Source organism: Lycorma delicatula, chromosome 3 (assembly GCF_047948215.1).
Source record: "Lycorma delicatula isolate Av1 chromosome 3, ASM4794821v1, whole genome shotgun sequence".
NCBI lineage: Eukaryota > Metazoa > Arthropoda > Insecta > Hemiptera > Fulgoridae > Lycorma > Lycorma delicatula.
In genome coordinates, this window is record NC_134457.1 from 194,913,561 (window position 1) to 194,940,848 (window position 27,288).

Sequence of the window (27,288 nt, forward strand, 5' to 3'; positions counted from 1 at the left end):
AAATGATTAAGAGAATGCACGGTTATGCATTTATCACTTTTTTTTATACACTTGACAACTACTAAAGAATGCGGGGGCTATTAATGCCTAAGAAAAACGTTTAGAATTATAAATTATGCAGCCTACTCACTTTAGATTCAACAGCTGGTTTGTTTGCACCAGCTCTTCCCCGTTTCTTTTCAACATGATGTTGTCTTCGCCTACTTTGCACGGCTAATAGAAGTGAAATAAATGAATTCTTCAGTTCTTTCTCATATTCAAGTTCATCACGAAGAGCGAGTTCAGAAATTAAAGTTTCAGAATAGTCACATATAAGTAATTCCAGTTCAAGGTACAATTCGTTTAACTGGCATACATTCAATGTCTTCAGTTCTTGAAACATACAAAAAAATAATAGATATATCATTATTACAAATTATGTAAATATTTCAAATTAAAAAAAAAAGAAAGAAAAACCATCCATATTAATATAAAAATTAAACTTCAGGGAGCAGGCTCAACCAGTTGGTGAATGTACAATTCCCATTCATGACAATACAGCACTGCCACGAAACTTACACGGTTTTAACACTTAGTATCACCTCTACTTTTCATCCTAAAATTATGAATAAAACATGTCTGCAGATATTAATCACAGGCTTGGGAAATATAAAAAATAAAACTACATTAGTTTAGACTAAAAAACAATATATAATAAAAATTTGAATAATTTGGTAGCAGAGTGCGTAATGGAATTTTGTTAGATAATAGATTGTATGCGTATTCCTATGAAAAAACTAAAAACTGCTTTTCTTATAAATAGTAGTTTGTTGATTCTAACTGTTATATGGAAAAGAACTCAAAATTAATTTTTTACTTTTGGTCAAAAAAGAACTTTTTTTTTAAATACATTACCAGTTATAAGAGAAACAATATTGAAATTTTGTAAAAAAATATAAAAATAGATTGTTATAAATATAAATTATATAGTAATGAATGTAAATAAATATATGATTGTTTTTTTTTTTTTTTAATAAAATTTTAGGATGCTTGACAGCTAAACACAGATTGTGTAAACAAAGTAATGTTAAAATAAAAGACTAGATGCTGCCACATATGGATAATTACAACATTTAGACTAGTGATATTTAAAGGAGATCAATAGGACTAAAAGGATTATAAATTGAAAATATTCATTTCAATTGTGGTGATCAACATGATTGTAATCTTAGTGATTTGAACATTTATTTTGGGTTAGCTGGTTACAGTTCATTCTGCGCAAGGGTCTAGCATTTTTATTAAATGTAATTCATCTTACCATCCTGTTTGTAAAATAAATCTAAGTGCAAGGTCAAAGTCATGCAGGAAAAATATAAATAGAATAATATTTATTGTTAGAAAAATGTGGTAATAAAAGTTATAACCTGTCATATATGGGTTATATTAAAAGTCACTACATGAAATATTTGCACTATTAACACACAGTGTGGTATAAGATATGAGCGAACACAAATACAGCAACAAAATTATACCCCTTGACATTAAACAATGTTAAATTCATTAAAGGAATTTAAAATCACTCAAATTAAACATTATATAATATTAAATTATTCTTTCTTTTCAATAATGTGTAACTGCCATATTTTTTAACTTAAAACGCATTACAAAGAAAAACTTCTTAAGAATTTATCAATTTTTCTAACTATTTAATTCACTATCATACAATACTGGAAATAGAAACAAAACTTTGGTCCAACTATTACTTTCCACCCTATTCTCTTTAATATGATAATCAGGAGTTGGGGGGGATAATAAGCCAAATTGTTTTGCTTTTTTCTTCATATATCATCTACAAGATATAATCAAACCAGCTGAACTGATTTTTATGAAATTTTGTAAAATGACTTCTAAATAATGGTTATGCCACTGAATTTTGATTACAACTGGTCACAGCTGCGAGAAGAAACAGTCACCATGGATTCCATATCTCAAAATTTTAGTCCACATAGATATTTTTTTTTACATAATTCTTTACTAGCAAATTTATGTACGTTAATATTCTACTTAATTTTTTGTAAAGTATTACTCTGTCAAGGGCAAAACCCTATTTGCCAGAGATGCATAGTTAAGTAACTCCTTACCAGCTTTTTTATTTTTATTTCCTTCTTGGGAGGGGTTCTTCCAAGAATTATATAGATAATAATATTCATAGATAAATAATACATTTCAGTGCAATAAATATTTATTCTAGTGCAAAGTTTCCAAAAATTCTTTTGTCTCCCAATATAGTTTGATTACAATATGTATGCCCATTTAAATTTTTAAGCTAATAAATTAAACTGTCTACTACATGTATGATTAGTATAAAGAAGCAGAACATAAGGAGCACAAACTCTTTCAAAATGAATTTGACCTCATGTTTTTTACCGAGATTTCAAATTAAATACACAAATCTAAAAAATTGTAAAAAACTACTAAAGGAGAATTACCAAAGTTTATATATGCGGTCTGTTCAGAAAATAACCAAACATTTTCAATTACGCGCCAACAGGGACATTTAGTGACGTGCAGTTGGTATGTTCTGCATAATCTCCTCTGTAACCACATGTTCTTGCATGGTTGATATCTTGTTTAATTTTCTTGCTATTGTTATTCAAGTACAACGTGTTTAAGTGTTAGTAGAGATTTTTGTAATGTGCAATTCTTTGGAGTAACAATACAACGTAAAATTTTGCACACATTTGAAAAAAACTTTCACAGAAACATTTCAACTTTTGAAAAAAGCTTATGAAGATGATGGTCTGAGTCATACACAATGTTATGAATGGTTTTCACAATTTAAAAGTGGTCATCAGTCAATTGAAGATGACCCTCAACCAGGAAGGCCTTTGACTTCAACTAATGACACCCACACACAGAAAATTAACGATCTACTATATCGACGATTAAATGTCAGAGTCAAAGAACTTGCAGAAGAGATTAGCATCTCTACTGGATCATGCCATAAAATTTTTTGCTGCGACTCGCGTGTTCATTTTTTCTTTCAAAATGTTATGGCATAATACATTTGAGATGCAGAATGAGAATGAAAAATTGAACAAAAATCGAGTTGCAGCAAAGTTTGTTCCTCTTTGATGACCTAACAGCAGTAAAAACATCGAGTGGACGTTTGTCAGCAACTTCTTGAACAAGCCAATGATGATGAAACGTTCACATGCAAAGGTTCATAATGGGAGATGAAAGCTGAGTTTATAGCAACAAATCGAGCAAAAGTTCAATCATCACAATGGATTGGCAAAGGATCTCCACACCCCAAGAAAGCATGTCAGTCTCAATCCGATGTCAAAATGATGTTCTTTTTGAATTTTTGCCTCAAGGTGAAAAATGAACCATAAGTACTACCAAGACGTACAACAATGGTTACAAGAAAAAATCTGCAAAAAGAAACTAGAGTTGTGGTGAGACAACTCATGGTTCCTTCACTACAACAATGCACCCACACACTCAGCTTTGTAAATTCATCAGTTTTGTGACACAAATCAGATGACTGACCTCCCTCAGCCTCCCTACTCGCCAGACCTGGCTCTTTGATCTTTTCTTATTTCTGAAAGTAAAATCAGTTAACAAAAAGATGCCATTTTGAGATTATTGATGACGTTAAAGCAAATTTGTCATAGACCTTAAAGGCCATCCAGGACTGGTTTGCGAAATGGAAACACCGCTGGGAAATGTGCGTGAATAGGGGAAGGAGTATTTTGATGAGAAAAAGTACAAATAATCTGAAAAATTAATAATAAAGATTAAAAATAATTAAGTTTGGTGATTTTCTGATCAGACCTCGTATGTAGAGTTTATACAAACATGTATATGCTTTTATTTTATTTATTTACTATTATTTTTATAACAAAGATGGAGGCGCCTTCCTTGGCAAAATATTCTGGAGGTAAACTAGTCCCCTGTTCGGATCTCCAAATGGGGACTCTAAGCAAGGGGTCACCAGAAAATTAAAAAATAACATTCTATGAGTCGAAGCTTGGAATGTTAGAAGTTTAAAAAAGGTTTGTAGGTTAGAATATTTAAAGAGAGAAATGGATAGGTTAAATGTAGGTGTAGTAAGAATTAGCGAGGTTCAGTGGGAACAGGAAAATGACTTTTGGTCAGGTGATTTTAGAATAGCTAACTCAGCATCAAATAAAGGACAGGCAGGAATCGGTTTCGCAATGAACAAGAAGATAGGGGAGAGAGTGAAGTATTTCAAAAAGCTTAGTGATAGAATCATTGTAATAAGGATAAAATCAAAACCTAAGCTAACAATGATTGTTAACGTCTATATGCCTATAAGTGCCCATCATGATGATGATGAGGTAGTGTGTATACGAAGAAATTGACAAAGCAATTGAACTTATAAAAGGGGATGAAAATTTAATAATAGTTGGAGATTGTAATACAAGCATTGGAAAAGGCAAGGAAGGAAATACTGTGGGTAAATATGGGCTGGGCAAAAGGAATGAAAGAGGACCCAATTTATAGAGTTTTGTATGAAGTATAATTTGGTAATTGCCAACACCCAGTTTAAAAATCATATAGAAGTTATAAAATCATGTATCATATATACATGGAAAAATCCTGGTGATACTAGAAGATATCGGATAGATTATATCATGGTTTATCTAAGAATTAGGAATCAACTCCTCGACTGCCAAGCATATCCTGGAACAGACATCAATAGCGACCATAATTTAGAGATAATGAAATGTAGATTGGGGTTTAAAAAGCTGAAGAAAAAAAAGGTGTCAGATAAATCTGTGAACTTTGAGAAGCTTGAAGAACAGGAGGTAAAGAAGATTTTTGAGGAGGATATCACAAAAGGTCCGAGTAAAAATAATAAGGTAGAAAATATAGAAGAAAAATGGGAGAATGTTTAAAAGGAGATTCTTAAATCAGCAGACGTGAACTTAGGCGAAAAAACTGAACTGATAGAAAACCTTGGATATCAGAGGATATATTGCAGCTGACTGAAGAAAGCAAAAAATATAAGAATGCGCATGATGAAGAAGGTACAAGGAACTATCTATAATTAAGAAATACTATAAACAGGAAGTGCAAATTAGCAAAAGAAGAGTGGATTAAAGAAAAGTTCAAAAGGGGAAAGAAAATGATCATTAGTAAAAGTAGATGGAGCATACAAGAAAGTTAAGGAGAATTTTGTTACATAAATTAAAAATTGAATAATCTGTTAAATAAAGATGGTACACCAATTTATAATATGAAAGAAAAGTTTGATAGGTGGGTGAAATATATTGAAGAGTTATATGGAGGAAATGAATTAGAAACTCGTGTTATAGGATTCCTATTCCTCAAGAAGAGGAAGAGGATGAAAAGGGAGATACAATGCTGAGATCTGAATTTAGTAGAGCATTGAAAGATTTGAATGATAGAAAGGCTCCTGGGATAGATGGGATACCTGGAGAATAACTGCGCAGGACAGATGAGGAAGCAATAGATAGATTATACAAACTGGTGTTTAATATTTACAAAAAAGGAGAAGTTCTGTCAGACTTCAAAAAGAGTGTTATTGTCATGATACCAAAGAAAGCAGGAGCAACTAAATAAATGTGAAGACTACAGAACAATTAGCTTAACTATTCATGCATCAAAAACTAGAATTCTGTACAGAAGAATTGAGAGGAGAGTGGAAAAAGTGTTAGAAGACCAATTTGGTTTCAGGAAAAATATAGGGACAAGGAAAGGAATTTTTGTGCTCAGATTAATAGTAGACGAAAGATTAAAGCAAAACAAACCAAATAAATGGTATTTATAGACTCAGAAAGGGCATTTGATAAAGTAAACTGGAATAAAATGTTCAGCATTTAAAAAAAATTAGGTTTCAATTATAGAGATAGAAGAATAATTGCTAAGATTTATAGGAACCAAACTGCAACAATAATAATTAAAGAACATTATAAAGAAGCCATAATAAAAAAGGGAGTCTGACAAGGATATTCCCTATTCCCATTATTTTGAATCTTTACATAGAACTAGCAGTTAATAATGTTAAAAGAACAATTTAAATCTGGAGTAACAGTGCAAGGTAAAAAGATGAAGATGCTACGATTTGCTGATGATATAGTAATTCCAGCCGATAGTAAAAAAGATTTAGAAGAAACAATGAATGGCATGGATCCTTCATGGAATATAATAGCATGGTCCTACGAAAGAACTACCGCAAGAAAATAAACAAGAACAAAACAAAAGTAATTAAATGTAGTAGAACTAATGTAGAAGAATATAAAAATAGGAAGAGAAAAATATGGAGATAGAAGAATTTTGTTATTTGGGAAGTAGAATTACTTATGATGGACCAAGCAGGAGCAATATAAAATGCAGAATAGCACAGGCAAAAATGAGCTTCCAGTCAGAAATATAATTTGCTTAATCAAAAATTAATTTAAGCATCAGGAAAACATTTTTGAAAGTATACGTTTGGAGCATAGTTTTATATGAAGTGAAACTTGGACGATTGGAGTATCTGAAAAGAAAAGTTTAGAAGCTTTTGAATGTAGTGCTATAGGAGACTGTTAACAATCAGATCGATGGATAAAGTGACAAAGAGGTGTTGCGGCAAATTGATGAACAAAAGAAGGCATTTAGAAAAATATAGTTAAAAGAATAGACAGACTTACAGGCCACATATTAAGGCATCCTGGAATAGTCGCTTTAATATTGGAAGGACAGGTAGAAGGGAAACATTGTGTAGGCAGGCCACGTTTGGAGCATGTAAAACAAATTGTTGGGGATGTAGGATGTAGAGGGTATACTGAAATGAAACGACTAGCACTAGATAGGGAATCTTGGAGAGCTGCATCAAACCAGTCAAATGACTGAAGACAAAAAAAAAAGAAAAAAAGTTTATAAAAAGTCAATGCCAGTCCATTTCATTTTTTTAATTCTTAAATAAAACTTAGATTTTATTGTTATTATTATTTTAATTTAAATATTCTATGATAAAAAAAAGTAAAATTTACCTTTAGGAACTACAAAATCGCCCACTTTTACGTCCTCTTCTAATTGTCTACCAATAGCTGGTAATGCTGGAAATAATCTCATAGTCTCTTTTATAACCCGTTCTAAATATTCTAATTTATTAAGATCATATAGGCCTGGTTCTGTATACTTATCATTACCAAATATATAATCTAGCTCTTCATGAACCTGTTCAAAAAAGAACAATGAAAAATTAAAAAGTTTTTAATAATTTAGTCATTAATCCTAACTAAATATTTTACTAGATATAGAAGAATTTTATTTAATGGGCAAAGGCTAATACTAATTACGTATTAGCCTTTGCCCATAAAGAATCTTATTGCATAAGATTCTTGCATAAGAATCTATCTGCATAAGAAAAAATTGATTAGAAAAATACTAAATGATTTATTAAGATGTGCGCTGATTGATTAGAAGGCTCTTCAAGAAAGTATATTTTCAAAGAAAAGGCAGAATGATAGAATAGTTGCTAGGACATTATAACATGAAACTATAGATGCATGACAGGGGAGGTAAAACAATAAACTTGTTAGTAAATTTATCTGTCACATAACTCCATTAATTATTTTAGAGATAACTTAAAAAGTAGATGGTCATAGAGGATTTTTTAACACATTTGTTCCCATGAAAAATCACTGGTTAGGAAAAATAAGAATTATTTATAATATTTCATGTAGGCTGAGAGGGTCATACTGTGTTATTTTTTATTTGACCACTAGAAGAGGATTTGCAGAGAAAATAATGCTTGTATCAGCGTGCGAGAGAATCTTCGGAAATATAGGTAATATTTAGTATTAGGAAAACAAGAAAGAATTTTACATCTTTTTGTACATCAAATGATGAAATGTAGTCAGGAGGTATATAATAAACTGATGCTTTTTTGTAGAATTCTCCAGGTTTATAGATAGTTAGGGTAGTTAATTTAGAAACAGGTTCTGGTGTTAACTTTAATGATTGGGAAGTAATGGATTTTTTTTTATTTTTGTTGTTGCAGATATACGAGGTTTATAAATAAACTAATGAGTATGGTTCAGAAAAGTTTTATTTACAGTCCAATTATACATCGACTCTAACACCTTTGAAATAGTTCCCTTGGGAAGCCACGCAATGCTTCAAATGGTTTCCCCATTCTTCACAGCAGTGTTGGAACTCAGAAACTGGAATATCATTCAGATGTTCAGTTACATTTTTTTAATGTTTTCTACTGTTCGAAAATGGTGTCCTTTGGTGTTTTTTTTAAGTCGCAGGGACTCAAGTCAGGTGAATAAGGTGGTTGAGGAACTACAGTAATGTTTTTCTTTGCCAAAAAATTATTAATTGTGAGTGCAGTGTGACAAGGTTCATTGTCGGGATGCAGCATCCAGTTTGGTGGCTGTTCTCATGCAGGCAACTTTTTTCCGCAGTCTTTCAAGAATTTCTCAGTAAACATATTGATTTACAGTCTGTCCTGTAGGCAAAAACTCCTTATGGACAATGCCATTACTGTCAAAGAAACAAATTAGCATGGTTTTGATTTTTGATTTGCTCAGTTTTGCTTTTTTAGTATGTGGGGAGTTTGAAGTGTGCCACTCCTTGCTGTGGCATTTTGTTTCTGGGTCGTACTCAAATATACAAGATTCATCTTCAGTAATAACATTAGTTTTAGAAAATCAGGATTAGTTCAATTCATCCAAAAAGATCACGGCACACTCCCACATTGTTGTTTTTCTGTTCAACATTGAGGTTTTTTGGGACCAATTTTGCACAAACTTTTTTCATGTCCAATTCATTTGTAAAAATTTGATGGACAGTGGTATGGTTCAAATTCAATTGTTCTGCAATTATGCTGACAGTTAATCGCTGGTCTTACCATATCAAGTCAAGATTATCAAGCCATATCATATCAAGATTTGTTCAACATTGTCATCACTTTTTGACATTTATGGTCTTCCAGAGCGTGGATCGTTTGCAACTGATTCCTGGCCATTTGAACACACGTTTTAAACCACGTTGAAAATTGGGCTCATGACAGAGCATCATCTCCATACGCCATTTTCAGTAGCGTTCTCACAGAGTTTAACACAAAACTTGATTGCACAATATTGTATATAATTAATATCACTCATTTTTGTAATGCACAACAAAAACCTGTTTTCACATAAAGTTTGTTTACTCTCATGTGGTAACAATAGACTAAAAATATTAATACTGAATATAAATCAGCTTTTCATATAATTGTATGTTTACTTTGGCTGCCAAAAAAACTAGTCTCATTACTTTATTTACAGAATTTGTAAGTTGGTAATCTTATTAATATTTTCATTGATCCATTTCTGTTCTTCTTGGCTTAAAGGAATGTTCGTAATGGCTTAAGGGAATGTTTGGTAAGGCTATGGGTTATTTCTATTTTATTTTATTTTTAGTCTACATGTAATGTATGAACAACATAAATATTGCTTGGAAAAAATATTACCTGCAGTTTATATGATGGATAAACCTGGTTTTTTTGTACCATTGATTATATTATAATTGTATTATCATTAATCAATTAATTTGTTATTGATAAATAAATCTACGTAGTGCTTTCTGCAACTTATTTTTGTTACATTAATTAAAATTAAAAAAAAAATCATATCTATGAAGTTGTTAAAATTCAACACTAGTGATGCCTTTATTTTTTTCTGGAGGTTACACCATAATCAAAAGCATAATTTCAAAATAAACATAAAAAAATTAAAATGTAAAAGAAAATAGTGTTTCTTTTTATTTAGATGATTTAAAATTGAGCATATTGATCCACAGAAATTATTATTTTTATCACTATAAATGACAAAAGCAGTCTTAATTAAAATACAATTTCTTAACTGTTTATATTTAAATTATTAAAATAATACATACCAATTCTTGTACATCTGGATGCATGGCGATTAATAAAAGTGCAAAACTCAATTCAGTAGCTGTAGTTTCTTGGCCACCAATTATAATAGTCATTGTTTCATCTCGCAATTCATTATCAGTCATTCCATTACCTAACATCAAATCTAAGAATGCCAATTTACCACCATCTTCTGTAAACGATAAAGAAAGTTTTACTTAATTACAATCTTTAAAATATCTTTTAATGAAAGGCTTACAATTTATTGTTAAGAAGAATCCTGAATAAATTATCCTGAACATAAGCAGTACCTTGGTCGATTGTCTTCTTTGTCTACTTCTTTCCTGATGAAAGATAGTATATATTGTTAAGACATCAAACATAATAAGATGTAAATTTTGTTTCTACATAATTGTAGATCTCTATTGAGATTATCTATTGGATAAGTTTTTCACAGTTGTTCCAGTGTTTTTCAGTTGTCAGTTTTTGTCTAGTACAAAGAAAGAAAATTCAGTCATAAAAAAAGAGAAAAAAAACCATCTCTCATATAAGATTTTGAAAATTTTATTTACTTGAAGTTTTCTTCGTAAAATCTTATTTTTTGATAAAATGCCTCCTATACAAGAAACATATAAAAAACTTATGCAAGAGAACTAGAAATCTGTTTAAACTTCCTGTAGTTCTTATGGAAAACAGAAATAAACAACAAAATTGCATACAGGCTAATAATACTTTAATTTAAAAAAAAAATTAATTACACTGGTCAACATAAAATTTGGAACCGAACAGGGAGTTCTATATAATAATTTGTATGCTGAATCTGAATATCTATTTTGAAACAAACCATCACGTAACATTCTTAAGTTACAAAACACCTTAAATTTATTTATTCCATTATTCTTGGAACGAACAATACAAATAAGTTAGAATCTCTGTATGTTTGCCCACATCTGATTTATATTGCAATGCATGCTGTAGAACCGTATTTGATACATAACAGTTGAATGCTGTCATTTCATTCCAAGCCAGACATGTATAGAAAAGTCAGAGTCAGATAATGAGCAATTCAACATGAAATTTTCTTCATGTTGTAGCTCTTGGTATGACTAGCTGTATTCTTTAATTGTGGTAGTGGTTTTATCATACATATATATATTACAATCAACAAAATTGTTTATAAGTAATGCTATAGATGTAGTGAAAGATTTTTATGACAGAACAAATTTTGGTATTATTTTATTGAACATCAAGATTTGTTAAGTTGTGTGTATGTGTGTTTGTGTTTTATTGCACTCCATGGGAAACAATTTTATGAAGAATTTTGAGTAATTAAGTATTAACAAATTAAAACTTAATTATTTTTATAATTAAGTATTTTTTTAGTATTTCAGTTTACTTTCTTTCATTAAAACATTTTGAATTTTACAATAAATAAAAATCGGTTTTGTAAAAATTCTCCAAATATTTTTTGTTACTTTTGCGGAGAATTCGCCACCAAAAGTTAATAAAAACCACTATCAAATCTGCTGAAAACTGTTTACAGACATTATTTTGACTGTCCCTTGGGAGACCGAGATAAATCCTGGGGTCCACATATAGCATGTATCAAGTGCTACATTAAACTAACACAGTGGTTAAAAGGAAAAAAGAGCATTTGCGTTTTGGCATACCTATGATTTGGTGACAGCTTACTAACAATTATGATGACTGCTATTTTTGCTTAACAAATAATAAAAGCAGTATTGCATACCCAAATGTTCGTTCAGCTATAAGATCAGTACTTCATGGTGTTGATTTACTGATTCCGATTGCTCCAACTTCTTGGAAAGAAATTTCTGATTTCCCAGAAGGCTCAACCAATGAATCCTCTACTTCAATAGATATTAATTACATTCCAGAAGAATCAAATACCTAACCTCACCTCATCACACAAGCAGAACTGAGCGACCTAATTCGTGACTTGTATTTGTTGAAACAACATACAAAATTCCTAGTTCATGTCCTAAAGAATGGAATTTATTAAACAACAAAACTAAAATTTCAGTATATAGAAATCGAAACAAAAATTTACTGAAATACTTTAGAAGAGATAGTTTAATTTGTTCCTGCCATGATTTTAGGGAGATGTCTGAATTGGACATTGAATATGTTGTTCATGATTGGCGTTTGTGCATAGATTCATCAGAAAGAAGCTTACGGGCACTATTATTGCATAGCTTGAATAAGTTTTCTTCTATACCGGTAGCACATGCTGCAGGAACGAAAGAAACATAGAGAAGTATGTCAAAAATTTTAAAAGCTACTAAGTATGATGAACATGGAAAATTATTGCTGATCTGAAAGTGATAGGGCTTCTTCTTGGTCTCCAGAGCGGCTTTACAAAATATACGTGTGTGGAATAGTTGGGCTACAGATAATCATTATGCAGTTAAAGACTGGCCAAAAAGAAATTAGTTTATCCCAGGAATGGAAAATATTGTCAATATTCCCCTTGTCAAAACAGATTGTATTATTTTACCACCTCTACACATGAAAGTAGGCCTGATGAATTTTGTATAAACATTAGATAAAGATGGAGGTGACTTTAAACATTTAACTGAGGTTTTTTCACAATTAAGTGAAGCCAGATCAAAAGAGGAAATATTCATCGGGCCACAAATAAGAAAATTAATTCGTGAAAATATATTTGACAACAAACTGAATCCTTAAGAACTGGCAGCATAGAAATCATTCAAAAATGTTATGATTTTCTTGAAAACAAAAAATCATGATCAGCTTATAAATGAACTCTTAGTGAACTACAAAAATTTAGGCTGCAGAATGTCATTGAAATTCATTTTTTACATTCTCATTTGGATTTTTTCCTTTAAACTTGTGTGACATCAGCGACGAACAAGGAAGAAAGGTTCCACCAAGATATATTGCAGATGGAACGTTATCATGCCAGATGGGATGAATCTATAATGAGTGACTGCTGCTGAATGATAAAAAGAGAAGACTTCACTGAAGACAAAAGGAAAATAAGAAAAAAGGAATTAAGATAAACATAAATGCCTGCAAAATGAAAGTAGGAATTTTAATTGTAATTATTATTATTTTTGTATTCTATTATTTAAGAAGTTTCTCAATAATTTAAAGGGTTATAACTAAAAATCTGAGGGTGATGAAAAAAATTGATTTCATTTTAAGATTCAGCATAAAAAATACATTCTAATTCATCTACTTTTATCTCAGTTCCAACTTATTTATTTCTTTTTTTGATGACCTGTGTTGTCTGTGTATACTTGAAATTTTCTCAGTCTTTTATCCCAGATTTCTCAAAAACTACTAAAAATATAGTTGTGGGACCTATGTTTTTCTTCTATTTTTTAGGTCAGATTTCCTATAAAATCACTGAATTTATCCCTTAATTTGGGTCCCAAGAATACAGTCTGGCTTAATTTTACCAAAGGTGCAGAAATCAGGACGAAATCTTAGCCTCGTTAACAAAGGATTTCTAGACCCATGTTTATATAAATATTCTTCTTTGTTTTCACTAGTAGAAAATGTCCTTATAGTTTGTTACATTGTTCATAAATCACCTTTTTCTTTTTCTTTTTTCTGTTTAGCCTTCGAAATCACTGTACGGTATTACTTCAGAGGATGAATGAGGATTATGTAAATGAATTGTAGTCTTGTACAGTCTTAGGCTGATGTGTGGTTAATTGAAACCCAACCACCAAAAAATACCAGTATCTACAATCTAGTATTCAAATCTATATAAAAGTAATTGCCTTTACTAGGATTTGAACCTAGAAAAGAACTCTCAACTTCGAAATCAGTTGATTGGCGATGATGAGTTCACCACTAGGCCAACCCGGTGTAAAATAAATTATACACTATACAGTAAATGTTTGTACAAATAATATAATTGTTGAGCTTTTTAAATATTAAACATTTAGTTTTAATCAAAAGGTTTTTCTACATAGAACTCTACTTCGATTTTAGATCTGATGTAGCATTATTGTCAGTGTCTATATTTGGTTCTATTACAATAAAAATAGCACATTAATCACTCTTGTGTTGATTTTAAATTCATATTATCATCTTAGAATCCATGATATCAACACTTTATTTCTAATTTCACAGGTAAGAGCTTACAATAGGTCTAGATTTACACTGTGTTGTTGATGTCATTTCTAAGAAATCTCATCAATTAATAATTTTGTGAAAATTTGCTAATAATGTTGCCATAGTATAAGTTTACAATTTATATATTGTCAAAATATTATCTAATCTTCATCCTGGAAAAATTGAAAATTATAAATAATTGAAACTGATTGTTCATACAATAAAATGTACTCCCATCATGCAATGTCAATTTTCCAGTAACATTTAAAAATTTAAAATTCCAGATCAGTTTTTAACAAAGGTTTTTCAATTTTACTTCTGACAATTTTAGACAATAAAATTATGAAGGAGAAACCATTACTTACCTAATTTTTTATAATACTCATCCTTGCTCATTTCCCATTCTTCATGTTTTTCTTTTATAACTTTTTCTGTGAACTGTAGAGTCGATTTAACTGCTTCATCATGAACTTTTTTTATATTACTTAGTGAAAATAATATTGGTATTTGTAACCATATTTGTACCATTCTTTGTTGCCAAACCTTAAACAAAAAAGTTTTTAAAACCTATTTCTTTAACATTATTACTAAGAGTAGATGACACAAGGGAGATATTAAAAGTAGATTAGCAAAAGAAAGATCCTCCAAGAAAAATAGACGTTTTACTAGTATTAAATTTAGATTTAGAATTTCTTAAAAATATTTTTTAAGTGTATCCTTTATGGTAGTAGAACATGGATGATAATTAATTTAGAAATGAAAAGAATAGATAGGTGGTTTCTGAAGTATGGGTTACAAGCGTACAAGAAAAATTAGATTGGTTGATCAGGAATAATTTCTCTATAACCCAGTAGGCTATTGTCATTAATACACCACTTTCAGGATATCAAATATTTTTAAATTGAATAGTTTTTTATTACTTCTATGTATATTATTTATTAGATTTTACAATTACACTTAATGAAAAAACTTAATATTCTTTAAAAGAAGTAAAGTACTTCTTGATGCTTGTAATTTGTGAAACTGTCAAATAGCTGAAATGATATGTGAATACTCTAAATATCAGCAGAATAAATTTGTTTATATATTGGTAGCTCAATATTCTATATTGTGTCATATTCATTCTTAAACCTAATTTCAGAGAAAATGAAGTGATTGTATTAACATATTTTAATTATAAAGAGAACCTATGTAATAACATATCCTGAACTCATTGTGAAAAAAAATTAAATCTTGCTTAGCAAACTACATAGTTATAATTAAATTTATATAAAAATTAAACATTTTTATAAATGGGAATTAAAATTAAAATAAAATTTAAAATTATTATGTTCATAACAGTTGATTGTCAATAGTTAAAATAAGTCAACGTTAAAAGAAAACATCTTGTCAGTAAGATGTTTACAACTGTTATGTATTGATTACATTTATAAAAATTTATATGCACAACTATAAAATTCATAATTTATCAGTAATCCCTGATGATGGAGGAATAATCCGAAAGCGCTTGGATAGTTGATACTCACAATTGTTGGTAAGTGGATTCTCTATTTTTATATAAATTGTATAATACTAACAGTGCCAGATGTTAAGATAATTGAACCTTATAATTAAATGTTTATAAAGATTATAGTTTTTATATTCATCCCCACTAGTGTGATTAAGATTAAATTTACACGCACAACATTCCAAATCAGGTTGCTCTGGATTGACAAATGTAAATTTCATAAATGTAGTCATCCATCAATCTTTATTACTGTTAGAAACAGCAGGTATCTGATGATGAATGTGTACAGTTTGGAAGTTGTTCTGGTTTCACTGAGGTTATAAAAAGATATCAGTCATTGAATTCACATCCTTTTTATATTTTCAGACATATGTGGTAATTGTAGAATAGTCTTCTCCAATTCTCTTTGCACATAATGGATTTTATTAACATGCTCTCTTTTGATTTTAACGTCTCTATTTTGACATATAATTCAATCAATACTCCGTTTGTTGTTAGGAGATGTATAATTAATAATATGCAGCAACCTTTTTACCTCTAAAAATGTACAGTCTTTAAATACCATATTTGATCTCCTAGAAACAATCTTGAACATTCTTGGAGATGTCTGGCCTAAGGACATTATGGTTTTGAATATATCTCAAGATTAAGGAACAATTTTGATTTAGATTCTGTATTTGTAGTATTAGGAGCACAGTGATAAATAAAAAGGAAGGTATTCAATCATTTTTATAAAGTACCTTTGTAATTATTAACATGGCTGCAGTATTTTTTTTATGCATATAATTTTTGTGAGTTACAAGTCCCCATTGTCTGGTATTCACTTTTCCACAGGTGCATTATAAGGCACCTGCATCTTGTAAGCATTTTCCTCTTCTAATGCTAACTGTCAGTCACTGATAGAACTATTTGTAAATTTTATATTCAAATGGTGCGGTACCAATCACTCAGCAGCAATACAAATTTAATCCTTCTAATGTCGAAATTTAATCTTTAAAATTACTCATCGAGTAAATCCTGTCCTGTGGACTGGGATCCCTAGCTGTGAGCATCGGTTGTATTTACAGGTTAAGGGAACAGGTATCAGTATGATGGTTTGCTGAGATGTTACTGCCCGAATAAGCAGTAACAGGCAGCAAGGCCTGAATAAAGCTGCCTGAATAATTAGCAAGGTCTGAAGTGGTGTGGTGAGATACTGTCAAGAAAGAGGGACAGTGCACTTAAAAAATGCAACTAAGCCAAAAACAGTCTTGTGAAATGGTGAGTATCAACTACCAGTAAATAATTTGACTCATCCCTCATGTGTGGCGGCAGAATAACGGCTGTGGGCCATAAAATAGCTTCCAGCAGCTTAAAAATGGCTTTGAAACAAAGCGACCTCTTTGTAAGAACAGCTTATGGAAAGTTTGATTAGGAGACAACCACGGTTAGGGCGTTCCCCTGAGGCAATGTGTAGTACTTGGACTTCCAGGGGTGCTATGAGAAATAGGTTACTAGGAAAAATGAAAGATGGGAAACAGCACAGGAAAGGTAAAGAGTTAAAGATTGGAATACAAATGTGGGACATTAACTGGGAAGATAGAGGAAGTAATAGACATAGTGATTACTTAAGGTTTGGATATCCTAGGTTGAGTGAGACAAAATGGCATGGAATGGGGAATAAAAAAAAAGCGGATACTATAAATTGGCGTGGAATGGAGGTAAAGAGTGTAAAAATGGTAGGAATTATCCTATAAAAGGAGTGGTATAACAGACTAAAGATGTGGAATATGTAAATGATAGAATAATTAAATTAAGCTTTCCTATCAGAGGAGAGGTTAGAGAATTTATCCAACTCTATGGTCCTCAACAGGGAAATAAAGAGAATGATCAAGAAAAATTTGTGGAGGTTGTAGAAGGTTTAATAAGAAAGAATAAGGTATGAGATATGAATGCACAGATCGGTAAGAAGAGGATAGGAATGGAGGAGTTAGTTGGTTCATATGGTTAGAGAAAAAGGAATGAGGAAGGAAATATGTTACATGACTGTCAAAGGAACGAACTTGTAGAAAAGACATGGTTCAGAAAGCAAATGTGAAAGTAAACAAGGTATGGTTGGGATGATCGTTGGGAAGTCATTAATTGACTAATTCCTGATAAAATAGGATGAAAGAGAGAATTAATGGATATAGAGGCTGCCCTGGGAGAAGCATTTGATGTTAAACACAGGTAGTGAAAGTGAGAGTAAGAGAGTTTGTGAGTAATTTTAAGAAAAATACAAAACATATTATTCTAAGGAGTGAGGTAGGAGAAATGGAGAAGGAATAGAAACAGTTTAAAGATACCATGTGGTAAAATGTGCTACAGAACATTACAAATTGCACAGGGAAAGATGGAGATGTTTTGTAAGATACAAAACAGAGAGGGAAAAGAAAAGGGTGTTTCTAGAATGAAAGGTGATGTGATAGCCTAAAGAAACAAAGAAGACATGTGTCAAGAAGAAAAGAGGAATTGAAAAAGGATAATAAAGGAAGATAAGGAGAGGTGTTGGAGAGAGTTTGTAAATGATTTAGAAGAGAATGTTGGTAGTAGAAAGAAACAATTGTACGGCCTGGTGAAGAAGAGGCAAAATAAAAATGAGATAGCAGCGTTGATAAAAAACAAGGATGGAAAAGATATGGTGAAGAAGAATAATAATAAAGATAGATGGAGAGAGTATTATCATGATCTGGTGAATGTGTATTGGGGTAGCCCAATGGGGAATATAATGGAGAAGTTTAGTTTAAATTTCTCTCTTAAATACGTAACTATTAAAATTTTTTGATTCATATTGATAAATAGGATGAGGATTTTACTCTTGCAGATTTTACATTCTTATTCTACATATAATAACTGGATTTAAATCCATTAAGTCCAATTAATAAATGTATTTCAATCTAGTACTGATGCAAAGACAAACTTATTATCAAGATTTATACCGATTATAAAATTGCATATAAATTTACCTTGAACACAGTTTCCAAATTTTTAACAAAATCACCTCCATTTCCATGTTGAGCTTTTCTGATACACCCATTGCTGTTCTACAAATTGCATCTAATGTATGTACATTAGATGCAATTTGTAGAACATTAGATGCTACATATGGATATACATCTGTACATTCACCAACTCTTGAATTGATCTGTGAAATTAGAATTAATTATTCTTAAATCCAGTTTAAAGGATTTTGAAAAAGTAAACCGATAATGAGCGTATTTAAAAAATGAATTGTATTTAGTACCGATTTGCTTAAGTTGAATTTTAAAACTTCAAAGTAAATAAATATGTTTTTCTGATCAGAAAATAATTATATATTATTTACATTATGTTAAGAACAGTGTAAATGTATTATTCCACTGATAACAAAGAACAGCTGCTTTAATATTTCACTGGAAGAGAATAGTGTGACAATGAAAAAAACCAATGATCAGTTAAGCATTAAAAAGAACTTCATGAATCATAAATGAGAAGAAAGTAAGTGTTTACAATCCATGTATTCATATATGGATATATCTATTCATATATAAAAATAATAGTTACATAAAATAATTTTGAAGAAATTATGCAAAACTTATAAATAAAATTGAAACATACAATATAAAATAACAATTTTGAAGGTTATACGTTCTAATATTGTAATAAGTAAATGTCTGTTAAGAAAGCAGAAAGTTGAAGTTTATCTAATCAGTATTACTTTTTAGGATGTGTATATATATATATATATATATATATTTTTTATTTTTTACAGAGGAAGGATCTTAATTTAATTTTAAATAAATTATGTGAAGGTTCTTTTGTAGGTTGAAGAATGATTTATTGAAAGTAGAAATTAAGATTAATTAAATCCTTTCTCATTGGCTCAAAGTATTGCACTGCATCACTAAAAGTAATTTTGTTATCTGGTTTGATAAAAGTTAATATTATTATATTTTGTAGGAGTGATATTTAAAAAAAAAATTTGATACAATCATAAATGTAAGCACAAGAAAATATTAAAATTTTTAATTTAGTAAAAGGTGGTTTATATGATTTTTTTTACTGGCATAAAAGATATGACTGCCCATTTTTCTTCTGATTTTTTTAAAGTAAATATAATATTATATTTAAGACAGAAATATGTATGGGAATAACAGTTATTTATGACTAGCTTAGGGATTGAGTTAGATGCGTCAAAACAAAACAAGTGGTTTAATATTGAACTAAACAAAATCAATTTAATCATTTTATGAAAATTTATCATCTAACAAGACATCTCAAACATTTTACACAACGGTTCAAAATGTAATTCCATTATGCATTCAAGTTTAAAATGAAGAAGTTTCTAAATTCAATTGTCTCATTTTCTATTTTAATTTTTATTTATTGTAACTTTGAAAGGAGTACTATTGTTGTATATAAAATTTGTTTATAATTAAAAAAATAATAAATGGTGGTGTGGTAAGTTAATGGGGGTGTAGCCTGTAGTTGCTGGAATGAATGATTAAATAATAAAAAAAATATAAACAAAATCAGAGGTACTGTAATTATGGTATAACAATTAATATTATTTTAATTTTAAAATAGGACCTAAAGCTTTTATTAGTTGCAATAATAAAAGAAACAAATGTTTCAGATGATATATTGCAGCTGATGGATGAACGTAGAAAATATAAGAATGCCAGTGATGAAGAAAGTAAAAGGAACTAACGACAATTAAGAAATGCTATATACAGGAAGTGCAAACTAGGGAAAGAAGATTGGATTAAAGAAAAGTGTTCAGAAGTGGAAAGAGAAATGAACATTGGTAAAATAGACAGAGCATACAGGAAAGTTAAGGTAAATTTTGGGGTACATAAATTAAAATCTTAAAATGTGTTAAACAAAGATGGTACACCAATATATAATACGAAAAGGAAAGTCGATAGATGGGTGGAATATATTGAAGAGTTATACGGAGGAAATGAATTAGAAAATGATGTTATAGAGGAAGAAGAGGAAGTTGAGGAGGATGAAATGGGAGAAACAATACTGAGATCTGAAGTTAAGAGAGCATTAAAAGATTTAAATGGCAGAAAAGCTCCTGGAATAGACGGAATACCTGTAGAATTCCTGCGCAGGTGAGGAAGTGATTGATAGATTATACAACTGGTGTATAATAGTTATGAAAAAGGGGAAGTTCCATCAGACTTCAGAAAGAGTGTTATAGTCATGATACCAAAGAAAGCAGGGGCAGATAAATGTGAAGAAAACAGAACAATTAGTTTAACTAGTCATGCATCAAAAATCTTAACTAGAATTCTATACAGAAGAATTGAGAGGAGAGTGGAAGAAGTGTTAGGAGAAGACCGATTTGGTTTCAGGAAAAGTATAGGGACAAGGGATGCAATTTTAGGCCTCAGATTAATAGTAGAAGAAAGATTAAAGATAAAGAAACCAACATACTTGGGATTTATAGACCTAGAAAAGCCATTCGATAACGTAGACTGGAATAAAATGTTCAGCATTTTAAAAAAATTAGGGTTCAAATACAGAGATAGAAGAACAATTGCTAACATGTACAGGAACCAAACAGCAACAGTAATAATCAAAGAATATAAGAAAGGGAGTCCGACAAGGATGTTCCCTATCCCCGTTACTTTTTAATCTTTACATGGAACTAGCAGTTAATGATGTTAAAGAACAATTTAGATTCAGAGTAACAGTACAAGGTGAAAAGATAAAGATGCTACGATTTGCTGATGATATAGTAATTCTAGCCGAGAGTAAAAAGGATTTAGAAGAAACAATCAAAGGATTTAGAAGAAACAATGAAGTCCTACACAAGAACTATCGCATGAAAATAAACAACTACAAAACAAAAGTAATGAAATGTATTAGAAATAACAAAGATGGACCAATGAATGTGAAAATAGGAGGAGAAAAGATTATGGAGGTATAAGAATTTTGTTATTTGGGAGGTAGAATTACTAAAGATGGACGAAGCAGGAGCGATATAAAATGCCGAATAGCACAAGCGAAACGAGCCTTCAGTAAGAAATATAATTTGTTTACATCAAAAATTAATTTAAATATCAGGAAAAGATTTTTGAAAGTATATGTTTGGAGTGTCGCTTTATATGGAAGTAAAACTTGGACAATCGGAATATCTGAGAAGAAAAGATAGAAGCTTTTGAAATGCAGTACTATAGGAGAATGTTAAAAATCAGACGGGTGGATAAAGTGACAAATGAAGAGGTATTGAGGCAAATAGATGAAGAAAGAAGCATTTGGAAAAATATAGTTAAAAGAAGAGACAGACTTATAGGCCACATACTAAGGCATCCTGGAATAGTCGCTTTAATATTGGAAGGACAGGTAGAAGGAAAAAATTGTGTAGGCAGGCCACGTTTGGAATATGTAAAACAAATTGTTAGGGATGTAGGATGTAGAGGGTATACTGAAATGAAACTACTAGCACTAGATAGGGAATCTTGGAGAGCTGCATCAAACCAGTCAAATGACTGAAGACAAAAAAAAACATTATTTACAACTTTATTTTTTTTAATTAGTCATTAGTTACAAAATGCCTGGAGTTTGTTTAAATCATCCAACTTTTTTTTTTATGTGTGTGGTTAATTAACACTCTGGTCCCAAATGCAGAGCCTTACTCCATTAGCAAAAAAGTCTAATGAACTTTATTTTGGGTGTAAAGTCAGGACCAAACGGGCATGGGTTCCATATATCTGTTGTTTATAATCTTCTAGGCTTCTCACTGTGTGGAAAAATGCCACACGCCACATGTCATTGCTATCCCTATAGCAATTTTGGTGATACAACTTATGAACAAAGCATTTCATCTGAGCCTCATTTACTGACTCAAGAAAATCTTAACCAACTCATAAAAGATTTAAAGTATCCAAAAAACAGTCTGGAATGCTTGCTTCCCGGCTAAAAGGATGGAATCTTCATCAAAATTATACAATGATATGTAGCACTTATCATAATCATCATTCTGAATTTAACCTAACCTAACCTTACAAGAGATGCTCGTATCACACCCAGTTCCCACAGGAACCCCGTTATTATAAACACAAATTTTTCTAATTTATTTTTTAATATTATTTTATTTTATTTAATGTAAGTTTAATTCTATTATTTTTGTAATTTTATTCATTCGATTGATTTGAATCGTTCAATTCAAACCCAGCTAACACAGTTATAGAGGCTCACAGTTCATTAATTCAATTCATTAAAGTTTGTATGTCAACTGCCAAATCTCCACTACTAATATATATTTATAAGTAATACATACATATACACATATTTTTAAAACTTATGACACTCCTTGTAATGTAAGGATTCCAACGGTAGGGGCATAGATACTGTAAAATTACTTACTCTTCCCATCGCCTTCCTACCGGTACGATAGTGGAGGAATGGAATCTCGCAGAATCCAGAAATAGCCAGTACAAAACTGTAGATGGCTTACGGCTGCATCTGGGAAGAGGTCATTGCCTCTCTGGTCTAATTGAATAACGTAGTTGGAACATTCTGTATTACAAATATGCAGTACTAATGACTTTAACATTTAGCTTCCTCAACTTCATCAACATCAACTTCCTGTTTTCATTTTTATGAGCATAAATCAGACCCTGCTTTGTCCATTCTGAGATACACTTTCTTGATATCTGTTGTTAAGGAGGAGTAGTTACTTGTACTGAGTAAATGGCAAAATAATACGTTTTGTCTGGAGAAGTTAGCATTCAACCCCCTTTGAATAATTTAATTTAACTATTAATTCATAATAAAAACTTTATTAAAATTAGTTTCCCATTATTGAGTGATGTACAAATAAATTTACTTCACAGGTAACATAAACAAATTTGCTAATTATAGTAAAAAGGTTTATTACTATTATTATAAAATACCTAAATAGAGTTAAAAAAAAGCTGACAACACAGTTTTACAACTTTGGGTTTTTTCTGATGTATGGCTTAAACACACAATTTAAGATATTTATTTTATTTAAATATAATATTTTTTCATTTATTTAATTAAATGATTCTAACTAATTCGCACGGGTGTGATGATACTAGTAGCAACAATCGACACTAACTAATGTAATTTCACATCTTACATTGAAAACATTTTGCTGGTACGGTTGGCAGATTGGTGTAGTCATAAGGCTATATGCACCAGGTACCGAGTTAACCAGGCGATCAAGTTTGAGACCTGGCCCAACCTAGTTACTTTTTTACACTTTAAATATTATTCATTTATATAATTCTACCACTCACCTGTGACGTCCTAATGTAGCAGTAGTTTAGACCACTTTTTACGGTAGGATTGTGATTTTGCAAAAAACTTTTACAAATATTGTTATTTTTTAATCGTTAACAAATGTGCCTAAGAAAAATATGACCTTAATCAGATGAAATCTTAAAATACTGAGGGTGACCTTGCTCTCCAGACTCATCCCTTCGAACTTTAAAGTTGAAATTTTAATGGCATCAATGTCCCATATGTAGAAGTAATCTGACCAAGTTTGGTCAAAATCAGTCCAGTAGTTCTGGAGATATAAGCTTATTTAGAGGCCAACACTGAACACATGAACGTTAAACATCTGGAAAATTTCTATCCAGCCTTTTGGTTTCCATCAAAATGTCAAGATCTGCTAAAAATCGCATATGCCCAAATCGGACCGATCATCCTACTAAGTTATTAGTAGTAAGTCATCCTAGTACTTTTTTTATACATTCCAATCTTTGTGCTATTTCTAGTATTAAAAATATTGTGAGTGATGATATATCCGGAAGAAATAGGAGAAATTTGTCTAGTGAACTGAATCTAAACACCGGAACGAGTTCCTCGACAGCAGGAAGAGCCACCTCGCCAGAAAGACGGGGGCGACTGGCCGACCGAACCGGTCCATAGGCATCCCTCATGGATCAGCATCCAGGTCAGTAAGTAATCAGGTCGTTCCAGGCCCTACCCTAGCGTCCTTTATCGCTACATTTAGTGAGGAAGGGTCGACCTGAGACTGTACAAGACTAAACTTCATTCGCATTCATACATATCATCCTCATTCATTCTCTGAAGTAATATCTCGCGATGGTTTCGGTAGCTAACAGAAAAAAAGAGATGAACATAAAAAACCGCTTCAAAATATTAGAAATAAAGTCCAAATAATGATAAAAATTCTAGGCACCGATAGAATTATACGCATCAGTGTTAAAAAATATATTGCTAGTACTTAGAATGACTTTTTTTTAATAAAAAGGTATACATAAAGATTTCCCTCATCATTCAGTTCGTGATCATCGAAGGCGGTATTCATTTTAAATAAGTCTTTCATGATTTCTCGAATCTGAAATTTCAGAAAAAAAAAACTTTTTACTTATAAAAATTGCAATATATATTACGAATATATTCTAAATACTCATGTTTAAAAGAGTTAAATTTTTTATTTATAATTATTGTAAATGCTGTTATAAAAGATTACAATACACATCAAGATGATTCTGAATTATTTATTAATTATTACACAAAGAAATATCTGTACGCTATCTTTATCGGGCTGGCTTTTTTTGGAAGTTATTACTTTATAAATACGGTCTAATTTTCTTCATTTGTGCTGTATATTTTTTACTTTCTTTGAATTTATTTTTTAATACGTAAACTTTTTTTATTGATAGGACCGTGATTGGTACGCCAGTCAACTGTATGAAACAAAACTATCGCTTAAATATTTACCGTTAACCTTTCCAATACTTCACCAGGAAAACGTATGTATTTTTCGTTTTTGCACGCTTTATTTTTGCCTTTAAATAAATCTCTGCTAGTCTTCTACAAGTTTACAAATATTTAAAGCGACTAAAGTATAATTAACAGCAGTTAAATTATTTTCTATAGCTAATTTAGATTAATATGCCGATAAATTTTTTGACGATCAGACAAAAATCTTAAATTAAACCTAATATATTTCGGTTCTTGGATTAGATAAAGAGGGTTTCCGATATTTTTAGTTAGAAAAAACTATTTAAGAAATAAAAAAAATGCGATTAAGAGCGCATATCTTGTAAGTAATAAATGAACAAAAACTCGGATGGTTGTGTGTTGGGGTGTACGACCGTTGGTTTAACGTGAAACGTTACAGACGTTGGATGAAGTTCCTCCGACTTACATACCGACCAATGGGAGAGCCACAATCGTATTTTTTTTTTAACAAAACAAAGTCTCCGATGGAAAATGTTAGTTCCTTAATTTGGCCAACTCTACAGATAAACTGATCGGTCGGTATGTCCCGGAGTCACTTTTAGTGCATCGGATTGAAATAAAACGAGTGCGTACTAAATTTAATTTTAACATAAAACAGACACTAAATGGTAAGTGTATATTTATTTCGACTAATATTCGACGACAATTTGGTTCAATATCGGTCTGCGATATGAGAAGTAAGAAATATAAGGTACAACAAGCAGCTGTAGAGGCGCTCGCGCCGTCGGCGTCGTTTACTGAGCGCGCTGTGCCAGCTTTGCGACACGACGCTCCCGAAACTGTCTCGCTCGCTCGGTACCGGACATTTTGGGTATGCGTTGCCCATAATCTTCCCTTTCCAGTTATATGCGTAATTTATATTTCCAGCTGGCTTTTGCGCGGGCTGAGGCTGACATATTGAATTTTTTCTACTTTTTTACACGTTTACTTTAATTTTTTAACAGAAATATTGTCCAAAAGAAAGTTATTATCGCTTAAATCGATCTACCTCGACAAACTCTAAACACAAACACACGAATCACCGAGCTATTACGTCTAAGACGTCGGCTATACTGAATCCCACAATTACTTACAACAACATGTTGTGACGTCACAGGTTACCGGTAAAAGTACATAAATGAATAATATTTAAAATATCTCGGTCTGACTGGGTCTTGACTTCGATCGCACGGTCGACTAGGTACTTGGTACGTTAAACCTCGCCGCTACACCAACTTGCTTACCGTACAAGCGAAATTTGTTATATGTAAATTTTGAAATTACGATAGTTTAATTAGTACCGCCCGCCCTCACGAATAAAATCCGGTATACACAGGGGTTTTAGTTTGTATCATTGAATTAAATAAGCGAAAATAAATTTCATTTAAGTAAAACGATAAATATTTTAAATTGTGTGTGTAAGCCGTGCATCAGAAACAACTGTTGTCAGCATTTTTAGTAACGTGAAAATTGTTCATCTAATTTGGTAGAAATAGATTATCTTTTTCTTTTTTAAGACCGAGTTTCTAATTTTTTTGACAAAGACTGTACATCATAATTACATAAACAACGATATGTTAATTTTTTTATTTTTAAATATTCGGCTATACAATTCTTTATTGTTTGTTTTTATAACGTAATAAATCATAATGAACAAAATAAGTATTATATAATGTTAAGTAGGAAAGAGCACCCCAATCATTAAATTTGTTATCATATGCTGTCGTGGCATAGAAATTTTCGAAACAAATCGTATTGTGAAACAGGTACATACGGTTTTGGGTGGTGGTAGAACGGTAATAGAGTTAGGCAAGCGGGGACTTTGATCTTCCGAGGGTAAGCAGTTAGTTTTAGCGGTTTTTGAGGGTTACGTGGTAGAGTTAGGTGTCTTGTCTTATTAGAAGGCAAATCTTTATTAGGGCAGAATTTACTGAAGCGAATATCTGTCGAGTAATTTGCATCAGTGGCTTCTCACAGAGGGCGACTTCTGACTGTTCAGTTTCTATTGATGAATTTTTACACCCGTAATAGACTTAATTTTTAGTATTTTGGTCTTGTA

At 31.1% G+C, this 27,288-nt stretch overlaps 1 protein-coding gene across 1 annotated transcript; it reads right to left on the bottom strand.

Moving 5' to 3' along the window:
- Positions 1-590: 590 nt before the first annotated feature.
- On the bottom strand, positions 591-18,561 carry LOC142321278 (cytochrome P450 4C1-like). Its single transcript, XM_075359274.1, has 5 exons — positions 18,479-18,561; positions 14,353-14,530; positions 9,901-10,070; positions 7,005-7,191; positions 591-595 (listed from the first exon to the last, which is right to left on the bottom strand). Exons 2-5 carry the CDS (start codon positions 14,513-14,515, stop codon positions 591-593), a joined length of 525 nt encoding a protein of 174 aa, XP_075215389.1. The 5' UTR covers positions 14,516-14,530; positions 18,479-18,561.
- Positions 18,562-27,288: the final 8,727 nt, after the last annotated feature.